The sequence below is a fragment of the Phycodurus eques genome, chromosome 2 (assembly GCF_024500275.1).
Source record: "Phycodurus eques isolate BA_2022a chromosome 2, UOR_Pequ_1.1, whole genome shotgun sequence".
Taxonomy (NCBI): Eukaryota; Metazoa; Chordata; class Actinopteri; order Syngnathiformes; family Syngnathidae; genus Phycodurus; species Phycodurus eques.
In genome coordinates this window covers 42,681,461-42,706,052 of record NC_084526.1, presented here as the reverse complement: position 1 = coordinate 42,706,052, position 24,592 = coordinate 42,681,461, and the positions used below count along the sequence as shown (strand labels likewise).

The window sequence follows — 24,592 nt, the reverse complement described above, 5'->3', positions numbered from 1 at the left end:
CTTGTCCCAAACTTCAAAACAACCCTGCTCTAGAAATATAGTCTGAAGTTCGTAATCCTTCAAAGGACACTTGATGGCTCGGATGGGGCAATGTGCATTCAAGCAAGATTTTGCATACTGTTGAACCAGAATCACATGATAAAACCATATCAGTCAACCAACCATTCTTCCATCCATCCTACCAGTGGGATATATTCCAGCCGCTGGAGTATTTAAGCAAATATATTTAGGTCACCATGGCGACACAGCTCATCCAATCAAATCAAAAAGTAACAAACCACTCCTTACATGTTATTTCGGTGCAGTAATGATTTATTTCAACTATACATGCCGTGTCAAAAAAAATCAACAAAAAATATGAAACAAAGACCATTACTATTTACACTTTCACAGTACATCTTTAAAACATTATCTACACGCTCAAATATACTGGCGATCCTATATATACACCTGGCCTTGTATCGCCATCTTGCACAGCATTTAAATCTAAATGACATGACCAAAACATGTATTTTTTCTGCACATGTAGAGCTTCGACTGAATTTTAAAGGCTTCAATTTAGATTGCAACTGAAAAAAAAGAGTTCATATTGCAATGTACAAGGCAGTTAAGCAGTGTATGTTGTAAGGATGTTCGTGTGTGTCAGTTTGCAGGTGTCGCACACAAAAAAAGAGCCCCAATACTGGCTGGAAGGAAGTCTTTACATACAATCATTACTTGAAAACAAAATGTGGCTTTGGGCTAAACAGGCGGCTGACACTCGGATAGATATCACCCATATGGAGTATGCAGTTAAATCGTTCCGTAACTCATCCCAACTGGCCAATAAAAACTAAATTGAATTTGAGATTCTGCGTAACCTCAACCAATTGCAACGGTAACAGCTCTCGCGTGGACACCGTGTTAATGCGGTGGCTGCAGGCAGGATGTGCTGAATTGAGCTGACTGGACCACAGTGCAAGGTCTAAACAACCTACGTCCCGCTGTCAGAAAATACATTCGCTGCATGGCACCTCAATGTGGCGGATTAATACATAGTCAACACCAGCAATGCCCATTCTTTTAAAACCTAAAAAAAAAGTGGAATGTGGGTCAAGCCGTTTTCCACATCACTTCCATTACAATTAGGTAGTTAATTTTCAACACTTTTGGCCAATGAAATGATTTATATCATAAATGGCAATAACAAACTGAGAACTGTTGACATTGCCCATATTATACTGTATGTGGTAGGTAATTTTGAGAATAAGGCACACAATGCACAGGTTTATGTTCACTTGCCTAAAAATATGCTTACTCCTCATTTATAGTATTTAAGTATATACACAAACTTGTCATTCCCAGCATGACTTATCCGGACACATTGGTAAATGTTGTGTTGATTGTACAGTGGCCACTCACAGGGAAGCTGGAATGATAACGCGGGCTAATGGAACCAACACAGAAAGTAGAATGAGCTCTTAAAAGTCATATTATTCCAATGTCTGTCTAGTAATGTAACCAATATAATGGTTGTGGGAGGAAGACATGTTTAGTTTTAGTATTGGAGAAATTGCCAAATGCATACACAGGGCTCATTGGTGTTAATTTCATTGAATGAGAGAAATGCATTCCTGCTACATGACAAGAAAACGTCTCTGCAGTAGGATTCCGAACAAGAATAGTAGCTGTTAGATCAGGTAATTCATCAGTGTGTTTGGTTGTTGTTGAAATGGTACCTAAGGGCTACTCTTTGTATTTCAAAACAAAAATTTAAATAAAATGTGCATACCCATATTAGGGTCATCCCAATCTGGTACACTACTAAATGCAGCAAACCCAAACAGCTATGTCTCAAACCAATAGCAGCAAAATGTATTGAGGATATCCCAGTGAGTTAAGTGTCCCTGTACCAATATATAACCCAATGTGACCATCTTAAAAGTAGCCCAACCTAATCACCTTTAAATACTTTAAAAATGACACAAAAACGGTTTCACCTCAGTTTAAAACCAGCCCATACACTTTTCAGCAAGACAGTGACTTAGGTCTTGTATGGATTTTAAGGTGCATCGTCTGCATGGCACCGCTCTTGAAGTGCCAAGGGTTAACTGTGTTCTGCCAGTACACGCTCCTTCTTTCACATCAGCCTACACAGATTCAAACACGCTCAATGACAAGACACGTCGTCATTTACTCTTCTGTATGCTTGCTGCATTTGTCTTTGTTCTATTTGAACCTAATAATTACAGCATTAGGTTTACTCTCCGTTGCCCTGCACCAGCTCTCTAACAAAAGCATGGCCTACCTCTCTGTTCAGTTCACATTAATGGGAAAACAGTGCTCAAAGGCAGTGAAAAATGAGACCCATTCTTCAAGTATTCCACTGTTTCCAACCTGGTACCTCACACACAGACGGACTCTGTGGCGGCTGCTGCTGTGGTGTCCTAATCCGTGTACATCAATGTGAAAACGGGTGACACCAAAGCCCAAATGTCCAACATGACGAGCAGGATGGAAATCAAGAGAATGAAAAACATCAGAGGAGTTTCTTTGGCCACACGTTTTTTTTTCTTTTCTTTCCTCCTCCTTCTTCTCCCTTTTAACTGAAGTGTGAGTCAGCGTGCATATCTCTTAAAGGGGAACAGACCTCAGGTTGGTACACACACACACACACACACACACACTGGGGTCAACCCAATCCATAGCCAAGCCATCCAGGCTCAAAGCTATATTGTCAAGGCAAAGAGCTCACGCCAAAGTGTTGGTGCTCTTTTAATAGCTGTACTTATTGACCACTCGCATCTGTGGAGTCTGTGGTGAAAAGCCATTAGGTTTAGGGGGCACATCTGGCTTTAGCGATGGGGTCCTTTTAAGTCCTGTGCGAGGGAGCGAGCCGTGCCCACTGTAGCTGCTTTGTCGCGATAAAGAGGGAGGGTTGGGCGAGTGCATTCCTGCACCCATCATTCCGACATGGGAATCAAGTCTGGAGGGGGGTGTTGGGAGCATGTAACCCCCTCTGTTCATACTGTGCTGGCGAGACACAGATACCCCCATAGTCACCCCATTTGTTGAGGTGGACAAGGAGTGCCTGTGAGAGGCACTCCGTTGGAGCTGATAGCCCCCTCTCGGCCTCTCCAAGGTTCCCCCCATGCTTAGGCTGCCCGTTGGCGTGGTGGGAGTGGTGGGCAAAGGGACATCCACCCTCTTGGTGGGACTGTGCCTCGGCAGGGAGGAGGAAGGAGAGTACAAGGAGGCCTCGCGGCTTGGCACCCTGGGAGGTAGTTCTGTCAGTTCCTCCATGGGCTCCAGCATGAGGTGTCGAGGGCGAGGCCCCGATCCCTCGTGAAGAATGGCCTTAGGGTTGGCCACAGAGTCATTGAGATGTTTTAAAAGGTCATTTAGTGCATTCCTCGCATCCACCGACCGCTTCTGGTCTTTCCTACTTCCTTTCGTGTCTGGGTTCTTGAGCTTCTTCTCAGAAGGATGTGGTAAAGTATCATCTCCACTGTCAAAATATGGGTGGTCATGTGTGGCATTGGGCAGGACAACAGCACTGGGAATGTGAGAATGTCCCAGGGCCAGGTGAGGCTGGTTGGAGTTGGATTTGGGTGGACCGGGTGAAGACAGAAGAAGCTGAGAACTCTTGGCTGTCGAGTTGGATTCTTTGCGGGGACCGCTGACCTTCCTGTGGTCCCTCTCCCACTGGTTTTTGATGGGCTGCAAGCCTTTCTGCTGAAGAACAGGAGTGGACTCGGGTGTTGGCAAAGCGGCCAACTCAGGGGGCGCACAGCCATCCCGTAGGATCATGGTCTTGGTGTCACCATTGGGCGTTTTAAGGTCTTTACTCAGCAGGTTGGTGTACAGCTTAGGAGAATCAACACTGGTCTGGTATTCCTGTGTACATGAACATGAAAAAACAGGAAGGATGATTTACTAAGACTTTGAAGTGTTTTAAATCCTTTTACAAAGTAGTGCCATGAGATACAAGTTTAATTCGCTCCATGACCACATTCATAACTCAAAACGTAACATTTAAATCATCTTTTCCCATTGAAAGGACTGAAAATGCCGTTAATCTGTTCCAGCATTCCCCCAAAAAGCAACACAAATTGCTAAGGTCTATTTTTATGAGACAAAATAGCGCTCTATAATATTGTACTTCATAAAAACACAGTAATGACAGAATTAAAAAGAATAGTTATACAGTTTTTGTGACACTGCATCAATTGAATGCAATTGTGCTGCTCTTTCTGGTGTGCCAGCTTTGGCCACCTGGGGCAGTCTAAGACAAACGGATATACTATTCATTGAGAAATCTCGTCTCAGCTCATCAGTACGGCACTAATATTTAGGCTTTACACGATCATGATTTTTTTGGGCCGATCGCCCATAAGCGAGTTTAAAAAGCCGATCACCGATCCGATCACAAGATGGAGGAATGTGTCTATTTAAATGACCTGTTTATTTACTGTATATACTTAATTGCTCCAAAAATTATATTTACAATAAATAATGTATATTTGTTCCTCTATTTATCCCAGTGAGGCATAGTGACAGACAGAACAAATGAATGGTCTTCTGTTAGATGGCAGGACGTAAATACAGTAATTAATGTCTCCACGTTTTGTACTGTTTTCATTTGTTGATGTGCCGTGAGATTTTTCAATTGTTAAAATATGTTCCTTGGATCCATAAAGGTTGGAAATCATTGCTCTAGTCAGATCGTGTATTCTAATCAGTCAGGTCAAACCAACATTACAGCATGACAGAAATAATGGGTGCTTACTTACTGTAATGAAATTACTTTAAATTACTTCACCCACACCGAAACTTTAGAGCATTATTCGACAGAACGGCGACACGTTTACGTACAACCGTTCGTGCTACCACTAGCTAGGCTACATAACGTTTTGTTGCCTGCTTGCGAGCCGTATCGTATTCAAAGTACGTGAACATACCTCGAAGCAAGTCCTACATGAACGTCCTCTCCTCTCCTGAGCACCAACACAACCAATACACGTTTTCCCCTTTTTGTCCTTATAATACAGTCGGCGCGATCCACTCTTGTTGTCGTCGCCATGGTAACAAGTGTATCCGGTCGCATTTGAGTTGACAAGATAAAGTCCACTGATCGTAAAAGACGGGATGCGGTGGTATCAGAATACGAGATTTTATCGTAGCAGTCTGGCATAGTGCAATTATGAAAGAGCAAATGTGTCTTGTAGTCTGATCAGGACATTACATGTTGTCTGTCTCAGACATGTTGTCTGTTCCACACCTTCGACATTTTTTTTTTTAGTAACTTTATTGGCCGTCAGATATTTACAAGACATACGTCAAAAGACACGCGATAAGGCTAAAAATAGACTATAGCTTTTGGATTCATATATACTGTGCACGATGGCGACGCGGAGTAAATGTCGTTTGCGGAGCCCGGCGAATTATGACATTAAAGCCGATCATCAAAAAATGCTAATTATCGGCCGATACCGATCAGGCCGATAAAATCGGTGTAAAGTCTACTCATATTAGTTGTTCTTCGTGAAGGATGATTGTTATATTGTCTATCTACATGTGTTGCGACACCGTCTGTGTTCAATCCATTGCTTAAAGGGTTGTAGTACTGCAACAAAGATGCGATATTTAGTGTTGGCATTAACCTAGCGGACTGAAAAGCTAAGCTATGTGGTGATTTTAAATACAAAAGGTGTAATTCTCTTTGTTTGTGTTTAGTTTGACAGTAACCCAACAGAGTGGCAATAAACAACTTGAAGCCTCGTTTTTTAAAAGAACTGCTGACTCTTTGTCAAAGTGGTGCATATAGTGAAGTTAGTTGAGTTCACTGCTATCATACAGCGTTCCTATCTCAAGTCCGCGCTTACAAGTCAAAGCCAAAAATTGTCGCAGCGACCGCTTGTATCCTGAAAAACGTAAGTCGAGTCACTCGTCATCTCCAGTCACAGTTGCAGCTAAAGGGTTGTACCTTTACAGGGCTGTCGAAGAGGCCGTTGAGCTTGACGAAGCTTCCAGCAGAGTCCGAGCAGGATGGAGCGGATTCTGCATCCTTGTGGACACGCCGTTGCTTTCGCATGAATGATTCCCGATTGCAGAAGACAATCAGACCAGCTAGCAGGGCACCCATGAGGAAAGCACCAAACACGCAGGTGATCAGGATGTTCATGTGGACCATCTGGCTGGTTTCACTTGCTTGGATATCCCACACACCTACAGACAAACAATAAGGGAGGGTTAACCTCATGCTGAGATAAGTCAAGTGGTCAGTGAAGCGTTGTTTTTTTGTTTTGCCCTCCCAACGTTTAACCAGCAGAAATGTGAATGTTTGTGCTTGAACACAACTGTGCATGAGTTTCATCTCTTGGATCTCCTCTTAAACAATGTACCCAGTCGTTTGCAAATAGATCAGATGAGGAAGATGTGGTTATTGGTAGAGGTATTTAGGCTTCCATACACATGCAACCATCTATATTGGAGATTGCATTGGAGATTTGTTAATTCAGGAAAGGAGAATTGGTTTCCTTGATCCATGCGCAACAAAGGTTTCTATCATCAGAAAGCTGAATCAATCTTTCCAACCAAGAAATCAACCAGCAGGAAGTTTGTCAGCGGAGCAATCGGAGTCATGTTTGTATTCCACAGGCTGAAGTTGTCGATGCTGTACGGGAAGTTTGTTAGTAACCACAGACATTGAAAGAGTTAGTTCATCCACTGTGTGTCCACCATTGGCTTGGGCAGTGCAGGGCCAGCCAATGATATACCAGCCAGGGTAAACTATTACTAGAGCTAGTGTTAGCTAGAGTCTATTCTGCAGATAAAATCAATGAACGATTGAAAAAGTCTTTAAAAGAGGAAGAAAAGCTTGGAAAATAGTGTAAATATAGAGTAAAAGACAATGAAACATAAATGTGGTACTTTTAATCTATTCTAGATAGCTGCCATAGTGTGGATGTGTGTATTTGCATATTTCCGAGCATCAGCGTGCATCGTCAGTGGTCGGCAGCTATCAGATCAATGCAGCATGCTGGCTGGCTCCCTGCGGGCCTTACCCTCTTGCCCCCCTGGGAGAGAGTCTAAAGAATGAGAGGTGGCCGGGTCATCCTGCAGCACAAAGCCTGAGCCGTAGAGCTCTGGACCGGGCCCAGAGCTGGGGCTCTGAGTGGGAATGAGTACTGGGGGAGGTATGGGCCCACTGGGCAGGACAGTGACTGGTGCTGATGAAAACTCCATGTCTGTGGTGACAAACAAATTGTTAACAAATGGTGAAGACTTTGATAAAGCACACTGTCATCATCCCAGTTAGTAGGCATGGGCAATGTGAATTAGAAAAGTTAGTGTTTGAATAAATCATGGTTAAACCTTTGACATTTTTGTTCCAAAAATTTAGTAAGGACAAAGGAGAGGATACAGAGTCTCAAAGAGGAGTTGCTACACAACACTGTAGATGTTTCGGTGGGTGAGCATGCCAGGAGAAGTGATCAGAACAGGAAGTGATGAGTGAAAAGTCAGGCAGTCATGTGACCTGGCAAATGGGTTTTGTTTGTGACGGTTAAAATGAAGCAGATGACTTGCATTCACGGGGGTTTTGTTGTTGGTAAAAAAAAACATGACAATGAATGAGTGGTGGAGAGACAGGGCTAGAGATGCTGAACTCAAGGGAAAATAAACCATTTGAGTAAAAGATCAAACTAACCAGAGGTAGGGTCGCCAAATGATTTGTAATCTGGCGCTGATGTAGTACCCAAAAATGCTAAAAGAATTAAAAAGCACAATACATTATTAGGGAATTCAGAAGTAAAAAAAAAAAAAATAATAAAAAGTCCCTTTAATAAAAAACTTACGAGTGCTATTGAATAAAAGATATGAAGCACTCACTAACAGTGTTTCACTAAAGAATGTCCTCTGGTTCTGATCAATACTGAGGTTCAGCTTGGGTCATGGTCAGTTGGTACAATTGACAAGGTAGGTATTTCAACATAAAATCAGTAATGGTTACATTTTTGGCCATCACTTATTATTGTTATAATTAAGACCTCTACCATTTGCACCAGCTGAGCATGAGCCTTGAAGGTACATGTCCATGTTTGCGGCATTAGTTTACAAGTGGCCATGTACTCGCTGTATGTAGATGTTAGTACCCAACATAGACTTACAAGTATGTAGGGGCAAGTTACTGGCGTGAATACTTGTGTGAGTCTGTATTGTGTGTGTGTCTGTCATTGTAGATATGTGTCAGAGGATAGATGAAGTGGTATGAAGATGAGTCTTACCCTGACACTCTCCCAAATGGCCAGTGTTCCCTAATTCAATATCCTGCTCATAGCCCGTCCTGAAAACGAGACAAATGTGAAGTTTTTTTATCATCTCGATTTTTAATAAGATACCTTATGTTAAATCTGGAGCTTGAACTCACAAAAGACCAGGCTGTATCCTCTCGCAGGCTCCTTGAGGCCTCCATCCACAATAGGGATCACGTAATGCGATGCAGGACCTGGTAGAAAAACACACGCGCACAAATCACCTGACCATTTAATCATTCCGGGAAGAGCGCCGTAATCAAATCATTTGTGAGTTAGTTGCTGAACATTAACCCCCGTATAGAGGGCAAAGTTTTGATCCTTCCTCCATTTATAACATTAACCGGACAAAACAAAACAGTAAAGGCACAAACCTGTAGACTGCATAGCTGCAAAAAGCAAATTTAAGTGCGTATCAGAGCGTCACTTACTTGTGGCAAGAAGAATGCCTTTCACAGCGACTCAGGGGAATTCGAATGACGCAGCTTGAAAAGGCAACGTACAGGCTATGTGCGTCTTTATCCACGTGCAGCGACAGGACACGCTTATCGTCGTCGTGGTTAGACAAGCACCTGGGAAAGGGAAAGGGAAATCAAAGGTGCATCAGATTAGCGTCTACTCTTTCAATAAGGATTTAATCACCAGCTAGGTGGATAAGCTTTCTCTCACATCATCAACAGGGCTTTAACACTTGGCATTTGCAAATGATGCATAGATCTAAAAATAAACGATTTATAACAAACAAACATTGAATGCGCACAAATCTGACAGACACGAGGAAGCTCCAGTTAATAGTTGCCGACTCTTCAGCCATGAGGCGGACGGAGTAGAGAAAAAGAGAACAAAACAAAAGCAGACAGAGGGGGTGAAAAGTGCATGATTCCTTACTTGGCCTTGTTGAAGACATCTATCTCCTCCAGAAGCAGACTGTCATTCAGGGACATGGACGAGGTCTTTGCCAAAACTTTGAGGACAACCCCTGACTCAGAACCAATGAAAACCACAGTGTAGTTCTTGTGCGGGCCTGCTTCATTGTCCACAGCCAGCCCAGTCAGTCTGTACCTAGAAGACCACATGCGCCCATGTGGTTTAGTGATGCACAGATAAGTACCAATATCGCTATCGGTACTCGTAAAAAACACTGTACGCACCGATACCACTTTTTACGCCGTAGACTAATTTGTAGTTGTTCATGTGTTGTACGTAACTCCTTGCACCTCTGTCAGTTTCGTTGTATTTTGTTTTGTGTCTACGTTATTTTTCGCCGTTTGTGATGTAATTAATGCAGGCGGGAAGGCTGGCTGCGTGAAATGCATTCAAGTACACTTTGTACATGAAAGTGTGTTTTTGTCTTGTTTCTTTAAATACATTATGGTATTTCAAAATGGATTACTGACCAAATTAACATTTGTTAACATGATGTATGATCAGAGTTGTAACGATTCATTTTATTTTATCATATGAGATTTATTGTATTAATGTTGTCATGTTGTAATGACAAGTAAAACGTCTTTTATTTGAGTTAAACACGGCGTGTTCCAGAAATGCCATTATCAAGTATCTGGACACTGTATTAGTGAGTACTTAAGTATTTAAGAAAAATTTGAGTTTCTGAAAAATGTGCTATGGGAGCATCCCTAATGTATTTACTCTGCTTCATGTAGTGGCTGCGTTCAGTACTTTTTCAGTACTGACCTGCAGGCACTGCAGTACTGTAGTTTTTAACATATATTTCCTTTATGATTGGATGCATTTTTTTTTTTTGTCAATGTCTTTGTGTCTCAAAGTGTTCTCTGTCAATTGACTGACTGTTGTCATACTGGAGCGGCTCCAACTGCCGGAGACAAATTCCTTGTGTCTTTTTTGGACATAAAGATGATTCTGATTCTGATTGTCATTTGGTTAACCGAAAAAAAACATGTTTGGAAACTAATATGGTGATAATAAATCTATTTTTTTAAAAATTTTTTTTTAAAAAGTAGAATTAAAACATACCGTACTTGGCCCGTGTGGAGTTCTTAGTTACTGTTACAAACAAGACCCTAATAAGACCAATGTATTTAATTATGATATTTGGGATATTTACCTGACACGTGTCTTTGTGTACCAGGGCTCATCCCCAGTGGAAGGCACAGCTGTGTCCATGAGAGGGTGGGACTTGATGAACTGCAGGGTTTCATCCGGGAACTCGATGGAACTCTTAAAGGATGCAGCTGGACCGTAACCTGCACAGCACCCGGGTCTAAAATGGAGAGTTCGCATGCACAGAGGGCAAAAGGTCAAAAAGCAGCTCATGAGATCATCGCACAGCAGGGGGGATGATCATCATGTGCAGTGAAGTGGATGGAAAGTGAAATGAAAGGGTTGGGGAGCAGGTGCTTATTAGATCACAAAAAAAGGCCTCAGCCGGAAACATTAGATATGCATAATATGCATGGTTATCCTCCATCAATGATTCACCAGGGAAATGAGGTGCTTTGTAGATTTATTTATTTATTTATGTTTGTCTTAGACACAGGGTATGCCTGGAAATACTGTACGTGTGCTTAACAGGTTCAAAATGCATCATCGTATAATTATGCCAAATTAATTATTTAATCGTCAGCAGATGGTGAATGCGTGTGCTGGGTCACAGCTAATAACCTGGTAACATATTTGATTTCACTGGCCCAACAGAAGAAAAAGGTTCAGAAAAAGAACAACTGGTTAGCAGCTGCTGAGTCAAGTGCCACAGAATGGTCATGTTTAATATATTTATGTGTTTCTTGTATTTCATTTTGAATGTTGATTTGGTCCTTTCAGAGGTTTTGAAAGATCCTTACCGAGGTTTGGGTAGCTTCTCCTCTGAAAATGGCGTCCATATGGAGTCAGCAGTCTTCTGCTCTTTAAATCGACCACGGAAGACTTTCTCGATGTCGGCCATGGAAAAGGCGCACACTGCTGACCCTGGAATACTGCGGAGAAGCACAGTGATTAAATGGCCATACTTCAACACTGTACAGCCTTCTGCCATGTTTGAAATTAGTAACATCCATCAGCCATGAACAGCCACAGCCCACCTGTTCATCTGAGTGGTGAACACACCCACGACGGACGGGACCCCGTTGATGTTGATGATGTCAGTGATGGACTGGAGCACGTCAAAGTAGAAAAAGGAGTCCCCCGGCACAGAGCAGTTGAGCCTCGCCTTCACAAAAGATGTCCAATGTTTCTCTAGAACACGCTGCGACCCGCCAATGTCGTTTTTGCAGATCCGGGCGACGCGAGAGTAGACCACCTAAAAGGAGCGAGTGTTTAAGCGAGGGTAGAGCCGGGAGGAAGTGGAAGTAAGCTGAGTGAATGTCGCTAAAAACACTTTCAGTGCACTAAATAATGCATCTCTCCATTCTGTTGCAGCTCAACGCGGACAGCGAGAAAAGACACTTTTATTTAGGCCTCATGACTTTTTGTGCGGAAACTGCCCACCCTGATCGAGGCCACGCATTAAAAAGCACATCAAATGGCTGGCTGGCCTAATGGAACCAAGCGACGTGTGTTCGATTGTGCAACTGCGGAAAGATAATGTGTGTCAAAAGTTTCCGTCAGGCTAAATTGCTGTGCCAATTTTGTTTGACACATAAGTTTTTAATACTAAACACAATTGAGCTCATGAAAAAACAAATGGAAGCAACTATGTCAATCGCCACCTCAAAGCACATGTTGCATTGATCTCGTCCCCTGTACAGCGGAACCTTGGTTTGCATGTGCCCTACTTTTAGTACGATTATGTTTTCAAAGAATTTTTTCATCTAAATGTTGTCCCAACGAAAAACCTGTGACTCAGCCAGCATTTCCTAAGTTGTGTAAAAGGTAGTCGGCGAGGCGAATTCCAAAATGCAAGCTTTTATTAACTGCTCGTAATACTCTGGCAGCGTTGGTGTCGTAACACATCCTGTCAAAAGTCAGACCTTCAAAATAAAAGCGCGCAGTATAGTAACAGTTTCACCACACTTTCTTTGGGCACATTATAAACAACTCAACTCAAACCACTCAACACACAAGCACAAAGAGTGTGACTGCTAAATAAAGCACCACAGGGCCAAAGAAAGCGTGCTGAAACGTATTATACTGATGTGCTTTTATTTTAAAGGCCTGACGTTTTTTACAGGATGTGACACGCCAATGTTGCCCTAACTTACCTGAGTGTTGCCAAGCAGACCGGGAGTGTTGTTATTGCCTTGAGTTAATAAAAGCTTGCACCGTGGCGTACTGTATGCCTCGCCGTCTGTTAAACCCTTTTTTCACAATACGAGTGCCAGCCAAGTGATAAAGAAGGTGAGAAACATGATAGAATTCAAGATCTTGTAAGCCCAAAAATAGCTCCTTCCCTCTCACCTCCTCGCCAACTTTCATACAAAGGGGAGTGACACCATATTAGCAAATTATCTGGGGATTGCTGATTAGATAACCCCCATCGAAGTTCAAGTGTCACCCGTTTACGAATAGGACTGACATTTTTTCATCAAGTGGAGACTGATGGAGGATGGTGGCCTCAGACCAGCTCAGGGTGGGCCTTGGTCAAATCTGACGCTGGCATCGAACACAGAACATTGTAATGCCCTGGCATTAGCTTGGAGGCAGATACGGACTGCGGAATCTCTGGGAGACAAATCCCCTCACTGTGTAATGCTTTTACGTCAGGCAAATATTCCCAGAAAACCCAGACTGTTGAAACTTCAGCTGTATTCTAACGCGGTGTACCGTAATCGCATGAATGGGCACTGCCACTTGGGCCACTTGTGTCAGAAATGAATGCAATTGAGGAACTTTCAATCTTTTTTGGATGCAGCATCTGTTCAGAAAATGTAGTGCATTAAATCGGCACCTTTGGACTATTTTTACCTTTCCCAGATTGCTGTGCTCCACTGCAATCTCTCGGTAGAAAAAGTACACGTAATTCCCATACTCGGCTGCGTGCAGGAAATGAGGTTCTGAGGGAGAAACAGGCAGAGAGTTGAGAGTATTTTTGCATCGTCACCACCAGTGCGCATGTTGAATATTTCAGGGATTTGTACAAGGCTGTATATGACTGGGAGCGACCTAGATTGCCTGAGCGGGAGCAGGCCATATCCCCCGAGGAGTTTGGCAAGACAAGGAGAGCTCTCTATCACAAACTCTTAACGGCTCCGTCACACAACATGCCGTGCCGTAGTATCGGCAAAATGGACGCAACGAAAGATGTAGTGAGGGGGCACTCGCTTACCTTTAAGCCACTTGGAGTCGTATTTGATGGTCCTCAAGGCGGAACCGTCACCCATACTGCGATAAATGACAGAATCGCTGGCCTGAAAGTCGGCCACTGTGGCGGAATACAGTTTCCCCTCTACAAAACAAACGAAACACAGTCAACAAAAGCTGGACTACGACGCTCTTCTTTTGTTAATCCCCCCCCTCCCCCTCATTTGCAAGCTTTAATTGGCCTGACTTGCTTTAGCTGCAGGCACATTTGTACTGCAGCAAAAACACGGAGGTGATAATGAGAGCATAAGTAGGAACATCTTAGTTCTTTTGCAGAAAGACTCGTTTTTCTGTGTGTAGGCGGCTGCGTTTGACCCTCACCTGCAAAAAGGGCAACGTTGGTTTGCTTGGAGTCAAATGGGCACCGTGCCAGCCCATTGATCTCCTCACCATCCAACTCGAGGTTATCCAGCTGAAAGAAGGAACAAGCGCACACATTTAACAAAGACGGGCAGAGCAAATATGTACAAGAATGTATCCAAACGGTGCAGTCAAATGTGCTGTAATAACCCATGTTGAAATGGTACCGTGATTTACTAGCGCCTCAACTTTTAACGTTTCTGAGGCACGGGGCGTCTTTTGGATGGAAATCCCATTGATCCATTCTACCCCCTCCCAAAAAAAATCTTTTTTGTAATGTGTATTTTAATGGGGAAACAATTCCACTGTATATTATTGTACTTCATAAAAACACACAGTAATGACATAATTATATAGAATGTAAAGAATTCAACTTTTTGTCACACTTTTTGCTTCAATTCAATGAACATTATGCTTCTCCTGGTGTGTGCCTTGGCGAGCTTGAAGCAGCATAATACACAATGTATACATAGGAGACGTCACAACTCCTCAGCAGTACTATTAGTCGTTCTTCGCTGAGGATTAAGGATATATGCCTGTCAGTATTGTAACATGTCTGTCTAAATGTGTTGCCTCACTGTTTGTGTTCAAATATCTGTTCCTTAAAGGGTTACAACACTGCCCCATAGTTCCCGTGTGTTAGCATCAGCATTAAGATAGTGTACTTAAAGGCTCAGTTCTGTGCTTAATTTCAATACACAATGAGTAATTCTCTTGGTTTTATGCTTAGTTTGACAGTAACCTTCAGCTGAGCGTGGCGCTAAATCTGCAAAATCTACCAAGCTGCTGCTTGATGTGAAGTGACGCGAGTTCACTGCCATATCTCTGCTCATATCTCGAAAAACTAGTAGGTCGAGTCGCTTGTACCTCAAGGCACCGCTGTATCTATTAACATGCATACTGACCCTGTAGTATCTGCACATGGGGTTAAAGCCATTGGTGCCACAGATGAAGACCAGGTCGTCATTTCTGGGAACCAGCACTTTGATGAAGTTATGGCACTCATCCTAGAAACAGACAATGAGTGTGTTGAGGTATTTTTGTATTTTTTTTTAGCAGGAGTCATTAAGTAGCACTAAAGGAACAGTTGCCATTTGAATTGTAGTTATACTTACTCTGTGTTTTCCCTTGACAGCACACATCTCTCTGTCAGCCTGGCCTGATCGCCATGTCAGCTTCTATGGAACCAAATTGTGAAGCATTAACACACATAACCCTGCATGCTAAATGCATGTGCACTAACAGGAATGCAGACACACACACACACACACACACACACACGTCTCTCCTTTCAACGCTCTCATTTTACAACCAGCCTAGTTTGTGATGAATGGCTATGTGTGTGTTTATTTGTGGCTCAAAAGAGTAGCTTGTGGCAAGAATCTTACCCGGTAAGGGATGATCTCATTCCTGTAGGATTCTCTCAAACTTACAAGGTACACCTGATCTCTGTTGACAGCAACATAACACACACAATCTCAGTGATGCAACAGAACAAAGGATATATTTAGAAGATTAGTTAACCAGTGTGCATATTAAAGACTCAAATAAAATTTGAATATTAGCAGGGCCACAATTTAACCTTGTTTTACAGTTGCATCGTAAACCAGTTCATCTGCATCGTTTTCCTGATTGCTTTTTGTTTACAGCTGAGCTCATCCTCACATCTGTTGTTGATTCGGATATCACTCTCCTCCCAAAAAACAACTTTTGGTTTTGCGGTAACATGAGATCTTCAGTTTCTCGGTTGGCAATCATGAGCAAAATAATGTAGCGGCTTGTCTTTCATGTAAACAACAAAACTTCAACTAAGAATTCATCCTCATTGAATCCTGTTTTTTTTTTTTTTTTTTTTTTTGTTCAACTGGCTTTAAAACCGGAATTTTGTCTGTACTTTGCATGACATCACTTCTTGGTTTGATGATGTGCCAGTTATGACAAATGCAGAACACCCAACTGGGAAGAATGAATTGCTTTTACTTTCAGGCAACATAATGTGAACACCCAAAACTGGCAGTGTGATTTACCTGACACCAGCAATGCATATGGTTGTGATTACACTAGTTGGGGGGGGGGGAGGCAGTTGTACTGTAGATGTCAAGGTGATTTCTTGTTACAATACTAGTGGCCGGTAGTTAAGATGAACCCAATGCTCATAAATACAAAATCGACGTAGAGATGCCAAGAAATCTCTGACAGGGCATCAGGCTCGGGCGATAAGACGGTTTTGCTGGATCAATATCGACCATATACATCAGATGGCGGCCTAGAAGCCACGGATCCAATAACACTAAGAGCTTTCCCCCCGCCAATCCCCCTAGTACCACTGTTTACCTGCCAAGATGCGAGTTAGTGAATTTCTGTGTTAGTGTGTGTGTGTGTGTGTGTGTGAGAAGGAGAATCTGTGCATATTCAGTATACCTGCCAGCGATGAAGAGCGTGTCTTGTATCTTGGTCATCAGCTGAAAGTCGAGGCGATGCTGCGACTCGTTACCAGAGGGCCTGCCTCTGAACACGGGATACCTCCGTGAAACTGCAGATGCACACGTTTTCTTGTTATATTAAAGGCGACTGCTGATTTGGCATGAATACGTTGTGCGTGCACAAATCTAATCCAATTTGACTCATTGATTTGGAGGATGTGCTGGCGTACACTGATACTATATTTTTACCAGTTACGTGTCTCAGTGGAGACCAAATTCACTGCAAAGCCGGTGTGGAAAAAGGAATGTATTATACTATAAAGTGACAAAGAAATATCACTGATTTCCTTAAAGATGTGTGGCACGGTGGGTCATTATAGGCCAAGGAAAAACACTGAATTTGTAAATTCTTCAAAGTGTTTTTAACTGGATAAAGGTACACATGCAGTTTTTTTTTTTTTTGTTAAACGGAGATCGATTTTGGATCTCTTTTTTTTTTTTTTCCTAATTTCGAAGTGCTTGAATGCATGAACCTTAATAACAATTGGATTTCTCAACCGTGATGGAGCCACGCACTCCATTGAGTGCCACTCTACTTAAACATTGCATTTAGTGTGAATTAAATTCAATTTGACGAAGGTTATTACTCAGAGAGCTAGAATGTTTAGTCATTAGTCGTGTTTGAGCAGTATGCCGCTCGATATTACGGCAGAAATCTCTTAATTTTTCTTGTTGGATGAAAACGAAAAGACTTAATGCTACAGCTCTGTGCAATGTATATTGGTTCATGAATAAAAACAAACACCATGCAGCATTTGCAGGTACAACAATGAGGGGTGCTATATCAGCCGTTGGCGTTATTAGTGACACCGCAGCCATGAAACGGCGACCCATCTCCGCTGCGTGTGCGCGTGTGAACTCACAGTGGGCGTCGACGACATCCAGGGGTGTAATGTCCTCGGGGAAGCTGACTGCGAGGAGAGTGCGTGAGGCTGTTAGCAGCAGCAGCAGCTCACTGAGCAGAAGTGCGGCTCTGTGGCCCATCGCTGCTCACATACACTTCCTGTTGCACACTAGTGGAGATGTTACCTGGAGACGGGTACAAAAAAAAAACATTCCTCTCTTACTCAAAGTTGGAGACGTACAGCATGTACACCACCATCTACCATTGGTAAAATAAATACAAATACAGAACGCCTGGATCTTTTGGTAGAATACGCTTCACTCTAACCAAAATATTAGAAACAGTCTGATGCAGTGCAGCTCACTCCAGACAAACATTTTGATCTGCAAAACACACCTATTCACTATCTTGTGGTATCAGGCCACAGCCATGTCTAACATAAAAACATCGCTTTGGCACCTCAATCCAAGAAATGATATCGAAGTAAGGGGATCAGCTTCTTTTAGTTTTTACTTCTTTAGTTTTAGTCCAACATAAAAACCTGCATTGTCGCCATCTTGTGGCATCTTTGGGAAATTAACCTTTTCGAGTGGGCAATTACTTGCAGATTTTCGGTATTCACGGCAGGGCCCAGTCCCTAACGCTCCGTATTATTATTGTGTTACTTTATTTCCTCGTTTGTCTGTCCCTGGAGCTCGGGCCTGTGTATAAAGCGGATTGATTATATTTGATAAGGCACTTGTATGTTGTGGATGTTATGGCCAGTGGGTGTACAAGCACAATACACACACACGGCCCTGTGCAAAGCAGTGGTGGCTGGCAGAGCAGGAAACGTCCCTTCTACCTCCCCCCCGCATCTGCTAGCTAACAGAAGGTCAGCCAAAAGTCCGACGTGGTGTCTCAGCGGGTGTTCGGTGAAACGGAAGTCCACTCCGTCAGGAGCACGGCGGGCCCTGCTGCCGCCGTGCATCTGTGCTCTTGATTGGCTTGCGCGGGGCCAAGCTCAACGCTGATCAGCTCATTGCAATTTCATCACCATCGCCGGTGTGCCATCTCATGCGACCTTAGCTGACTTCTATTAGCGCTCTGTTAGCTCAGTCTTTCCTTGGGGCCAAAGCGCTTTATTGCACTGCAGTGATTCACTCTATCTTTGTGTTATGAGGACAAATCCACTCTCAGTTGTTTTGACATTGGGAGTAATTGCGATGAGTGAACCCCCCCCCCCCCCTTTTTTTTTTTTATACTTCATCATAATATAGATATAATACACCAGGATAGGCCTATAATGTATTGTAGGTAATATGCATGTGCACGAAATGTTTGGAGGAGGGCTTTAGAGGCAGGCTGTGCCTCTAAATGATTGGTGTACATTTCAAATATTCATAAGGCAAACAAATTATTCATGTGGGCAAGGCCTGAACGGATATAAACAATTTACTGCGAGACGTCACACAGGCTAAGGCACGGATTAGCTGGGAGCACGCCGGGATCCGCACATTGGGAGCACATACGTCGTCATGTTTTCACATAATGTATCTCAAAGGCCGACACATGTGCGCACACACAAACAGTAATGATTCATTTTTCAATTAGCCCCAAAGCACACCTGCTCCAGTGTGTCAGAGCCAGGCCATTAGTGCCTTGATTGATCCACACAGGAAGCAGGGCAGACCATATCACCCTTTCACAACAGTCATGTGGAAACCGCTCGAAATCCGCTCGCTTTATTTATACTTACTTCCATTCAGTGCCCAAGTAGCAAATTACTGCAAAAGTAGACCAAGTCCAACAAAACATCTGCATGCCATCTTTTTTTCCTTTGTACGCCCAAGTGTTTGAGTCATCTCAACGCACCCAACTGCCTCGAATACTCCGTGTAAATATAAGCCACCGCATTTTTCCAAGCACTGATAATCCAATTTCAGTTTGGTAACTTATTGCGTGTCACCTGCGAGAGATTGAAGTGAGGCTGCAATCGACCGCTCTAAAAGTGTGTTACAGTCATTCACGGTGCGTAATGGTGGCAATTCAGTGCTCAGTGGGACGCTGTGGCCTTCCAAACAGCAGTGTCATTATGAGTAATGCTAGACCTGAAAATGGCTGCCTGCGCCTCATCTCCATTAGCCCACTTAACAGTCGAATGGGGAGTTTGATGTTTTTGACCAACTTGAGATTGTCTCGGCTCTAATAAGCCAACGTATGTAAAACTAACACATGATGCTGGGGCATTTCCTTGAACCGTGGACACCATCAAGCCTCCAAGCACGCTGGCTGCCAGATTTATAGAGACGAAGCAACTTAATCTAAATGAGATGGGATGATGTTGAACGAGAGCCATTTGTGTTCCTTAAAAGCATCCAGCGTACTTTGACTACCACGCAGATGTGCTCATCAACAAATGCGCTCACGCTAAAATCCAAGACCAAATGCCCAACAACAGGAGGAAGTGGAGCTACTGTACGAGATAGGGTACGGAATTCTGTCAATTCTACGGTGCGATTACACAGGCTGCGGGCTTTGCACCGGAGCCGAGCTCGGGCGTGCTCACGGGTAACAGAATTCAGATCCCTTCTCTAAATAACACGGAAAACTCAAAATACAATTCAGTCGGAAAATAACTCTAGCTCCAGACCGTTACAGCCATACTGCGGAGGCAAACACTTTCCCTTAATGTAAAGCAGAAACACAAGACACCCAGAGGTCAGCGATCTAAAATTACTTCTTACTCTCCAGCGAGCCCAGAACGTTTTCTATTGACTATTCCTTTGCGCTCTCTGGTTCCTGCCCTCTAGTTAGCATGTGTGTGGTGTGTGCAAGGGCTGCACATATAGGCCTCAAACAAGCCCAGAGACGCTGGGCTTGTCACGCGACTCATTGCCATTCAGCCTTGCCTCGCTCTACCTCTGTTATTACAGGCTTTTCAAATGTCCCACAACCACGCACTTCCCCGCTGATATTGTTGGCTCAAACTCGTGGCGTTTAAAATCGGGGATGGGAGAGAAGGGGAGTGTGTGTGTGTGTGTGTGGGGGGGGGGGGTCTGGTGGATTTGGCATAGGGGTCTCCGGCCCAATTCTGGTAGTTAAAAGCTGAGGATTTAGATGATTTACGATCCTAAAATGACAGATTAACACACATTCTCTCCACGAGCGGCACTTTCGCCGGCATATGTCAGCCGCCACCTCTCCCCGACCGCGCAGTTGGATACCGTACTGCAGGGGAGTCTGATTTGCTGCTCATAAAAAAAGATGGCAAACATCAGCGGCGTGTGACGTTTCGTGCCTCAAATCTGAATGTGATGGGTGGGTGTAAAAGACATCGGCCACCGCTGGGTAATATTACGCTTACGGGTCCAATTTGAGCCATTTACACCCTCGCGCTAGAAAGGCAAAAAAATCAACCTCTTCTCAGGTCTTCAAAATACAGACAGCGATGCAAAAAACAAGTACAAACAGGCCACGCCTGGGTTCTGGATGAGCTATGCCAAGCTTTGCAACAAACTCACCCTGTACTTCCAAAACCATTTCCCAAACGTTGCACAATAAATCGCAGTTCCCCACGTGACGCAGTGGCCGTGTTCAAGCTCGCAACGGAAATATAAATCAGTCAATTGCATGTAGCGCTGCACATCTGCAGCTGCGTCCGAAGGTGGTTTCCCACTGGCCGAGTGCTTTGCCACAAGCAGTTAAATCCCAAACAGTGTTTACTTGCGGCTGCGAAAGAATGCATCATTTTGCTGAGGTTTATTGTCTACTTCACACATCAACAACTGACGGAGGGAAACATCTTTGGCTGAGAGAGTGCACCTAGTTGGATTTATTTGGGGGGTGCAGCCTCATGCGAGAATTGTCATCTATCTATTTTCACTCCAGTTAACATAATAACCTGGAATCACTTTTGATAGGTTCGAATGGCCTGTGCCCCCACTAACTGGCGCTAACCCCCCCTTTCTTGTGTACCTTGGCAGGAAGGTTGCACACAGCAGTGGTTGTGCACAAAGAGGCCAGGCTGCAGGTGTGAGCAGGAAACAAAGGGGGGCTTTGGCCACACAACACAATGGCGCCCCACCCCCGGTCACTGGCCTTATCTATGCGCAGGAGAGAGCACATTTGGGGGGGGGGGGGTGGGGGTTGAAGGAACAGCGCAAACCATAGAAACATGTCGATTGGTAGAACTTTTATCAGTCGGTCCCCGTGAAGACCGATTGTGATTTCAGGCAGCAGTTGGGAGCGTCTATGAGGTTGTTAACGCGGAACCTTGGGGTTTAACGGTGGCTGTCGCAGGTTCCAGCTGACTGTAGTAGAGGTTAACTGCGGTCGTTCTGGTCGCTGAATTCTGACCCGGCGGCCGGCGAGGTGAGGCGAGGCACGGCAACAAGCTGAGCTGTCAGCGCGGCTGCTTTGGATGTTCAACCAACATCAAGTTCGTACTTGTCCAAACTATAGAGGGACGAAAATGACGACTTCTAATCGTTGCTATTTTCAACATTTTGGGTGCTTACATCAATTTAGAACGAGCGGTTTGATCACTCCTTTGGCTCACATCCTTGCCTTAATTCCTTCAAATGGCAGATTTTCGCACTCTACACCAATCCCTTAATCCGCTCCAGATGCCTCTTCACCAACTATGACCAAAACTACTGTATGTATTTATTCTCTACATGATTTCATTTTATGCACTGCGTGGTAATAGTCCTAGCTTGGGGGAGGGATTCTTTTTCGTACTAGTTTGACGCGCACGATCCATGCATCGGCGCGGCCGCAAGCGCTTGCGTTGTCCGAACTGGGGTGTCAAGGCATTCAAAGTTCCATCCGTGGTAAATCTTTTCACGGGCCTTTAGTGTCCACGTGAGGCACCAGCACAAAAGACAACAAAGAGGAGAAGACAACAGCCATGGAGCTTTTCTATGATGTGGCAGCGAGAGAGAAGTGCAATAACGTTCAATGAAATAACGTTCAATGCACCATAAAGCGAAAGCAATGAGCAAAAGTGAGAGGGTGCAATGAGGGTTCAATGGGGTTACCGCCATTATTTCATATTCAAGTGATAAACGAGGACAAACGAGTGAATAAGACACTGTGACATTTAGGACCAAACGACATGATGACGTATGCGTACGGCTTTGCTTCAAAGGAAGGAAGAAGCCCATTGCGAGATTGATCTTCAACGATAAAAATTGCAATCACAAGGACAAACTAAAACGGAGTAGAACAGATTTCATTGAAGTTATTTGATTGATTGATTTTTAAATCGCAGTGTAACCTACCTTGAGCTCATGAACGGAGCAATCCGCCCAAATGTCCGAATATTCCTCTGGTAATCCATTTATGAAAAGAAGAAGAAGAAGAAGAAGAAGAAGAAGAAAGAGCCAGCGTGTTTGACTCCTCTCATCTTAACATCCACTGTGACACGCTTTCTCGCGTTAAATCCAGTTTCCCGGCTGCGTTCGCGTCATCTAAACCTTGATTTCGACTCTTTTTGGTCTCGGTTGGGTGGTGACGACCGATGCTCAGAACGGATCCGCGACCACCGCACGCTTGTGTGCCACAAACCGGACCCGCCCCCCGCTAACTTTGCTCACAACACGATCATAACATCCGAGCAAAAGTCATAATAAGTCATAAGAGCAACAAAAAAAAAAAAAAAAAAGCGACGAGCCACTTCACAACTCGGGAGGGATTTAGTCTCATAAACGCTCGCAATTGCCTCAGGCCTTCCAACATAAAAGACGAAATCAGTGACGTATAAAAAGAACAAAGAGTCAAATAAGTTCGTATTCGTCACGAAGGAAGCGCGGCCAAAACGGAACCGAGCGCTTACAGTACGAAGCCTGCCGTTCAAAAACAACAACAACAACAACAACAACGCAGCGCAATGTTTCTCCTGCACAGTCAAATCGAGAGCTATTGCTCCTGCTCGCCAGTTTGCCCACTTCCACGAATTCCACTTTCACTCAGCCATAAAGTGGCCAAATACGCGCATGCGTTTGTGCAGCAACGCCGAAAAGAGCTCACCTCATCTGAACGCCTTACGATTGTGCATCCATTTGCGCTAATCCTCCTCCCCGAATAAACGAGGCGAATATATCATCGCGCGTCGCTCCAACTTCTCCCGGCTGAGAGGAAAAGCAAACTAAGAAGGAGACACGGCAAATGGTGTCATTGGAGCCGAGGGAGGGGGGGTCCAATAAGGGGCGCTCCTGCTCCTGCTCCTGCTTCGGTCCCTCCCCCTTGCATCGCAGCCAGCTCTCGCGCCTGGCGTCCTTCCTCTTTTTCCAAGAGCCACAGAGGCAGAGAGGAAAAAACAACAACACCCCTCCTCCCTCTCGCGTGACCCCATATTGCACCCCACTGTGTAAAAGCCCCCCCCACCCAAACTTCAAGTCAGCAACTGCTCCAAGTTAAAACTCATTGCAGCCTATTTGAGGCTCAAGCGAGCTGCTGCTGCTGCTGCTTACTTAAAACATCTTCTCGCAATGTTTGGATTTGGAGAGAGAGGAGTAAGCTCTTAGTGTATTTAGTGGAGCGCCCCGAAAGTGGCCCTAAGTGTATTTTGAAACCTTTGACAGCCGTTACAATCAAGTTTACTAGCGATCCAGTGCTCAGTACAAATACTTGACTTTTCTCAAATAGATTTTTCTCACACGCTTTTTACTTTGAAGACATATCTGCACTTTCGACGCCCAATTTTGTCACGCTAACTTTCCTGTGTTTTAACCGCCGCTTGCGGTGACGCAATGTAAAAAGCCTCCAGTCAAGCTTTTGCTTGATCGAGACCTTGGCTTCTTATAATGTGTGCCACAAAAATAATAATAATAATAAACAAAAAAACAGGGACAGCAGCAAACCGACGAGTATTAGCGACAGCAACAGAAGGAAGCTCGTAGAAACAAGATATTCCCCGTCCGTGACCTTATAAGATCCATTCTTCATCTAATCTGAAAAAAAAAAAACACATACAGGTAATGTGTATTTTTTCAGTTGTTATCATGAGCTAAGTTAACGTTTTTTTGTCTTTTTTGTGAGTCAATTCACGTTAGCAAAGCTATTGCGAACGCTTTGTTTCGAATTGCATAAAAAACAAGCCAACAACAACAAAAGACTTGAGACGTACTGCAACGTTGGTTTTTCTTGTCAGTACAAGCAAAAGTACAAGTCAAAGAAGGGAAACTATGTTGTGCGCAGAGAAGTTTTTTTTTTTATTGTGCTAAGTTGTCAAAACAGGTAGGCTGTTGTTTATAAATGATAGTAAACATTCCCTTTTACTTTTGCACTAAATTACATTTCATAGTCTGCATTCTTTGAAATTGACTTCAATCCCGGAGTTGAATCAGTAG

General features: G+C 43.8%; 1 protein-coding gene across 5 annotated transcripts; it reads right to left on the bottom strand.

Annotated features, from left to right (window-relative positions):
• Positions 1–289: 289 nt before the first annotated feature.
• Positions 290–23,391, bottom strand: sema6dl (sema domain, transmembrane domain (TM), and cytoplasmic domain, (semaphorin) 6D, like). 5 transcript variants are annotated; one of them, XM_061670866.1, is made up of 21 exons: positions 23,271–23,391; positions 22,523–22,569; positions 17,278–17,443; positions 16,353–16,464; positions 15,320–15,380; positions 15,047–15,109; positions 14,837–14,938; positions 13,893–13,983; positions 13,537–13,656; positions 13,176–13,264; positions 11,354–11,571; positions 11,117–11,248; positions 10,381–10,536; positions 9,183–9,356; positions 8,726–8,866; positions 8,411–8,488; positions 8,268–8,326; positions 7,691–7,747; positions 7,047–7,229; positions 5,966–6,207; positions 290–3,876 (listed from the first exon to the last, which is right to left on the bottom strand). In XM_061670866.1, the coding sequence occupies exons 3-21, from the start codon at positions 17,396–17,398 to the stop codon at positions 2,755–2,757; spliced, it is 3,321 nt and encodes a 1,106-aa protein (XP_061526850.1). In that variant the 5' UTR covers positions 17,399–17,443; positions 22,523–22,569; positions 23,271–23,391; the 3' UTR covers positions 290–2,754. The 5 variants fall into 5 exon arrangements, with proteins under 5 accessions (XP_061526850.1, XP_061526849.1, XP_061526853.1 ...); XM_061670865.1 differs by lacking the exon at positions 22,523–22,569; XM_061670869.1 differs by lacking the exons at positions 7,047–7,229; positions 22,523–22,569.
• Between the last annotated feature and the right edge of the window lie 1,201 nt (positions 23,392–24,592).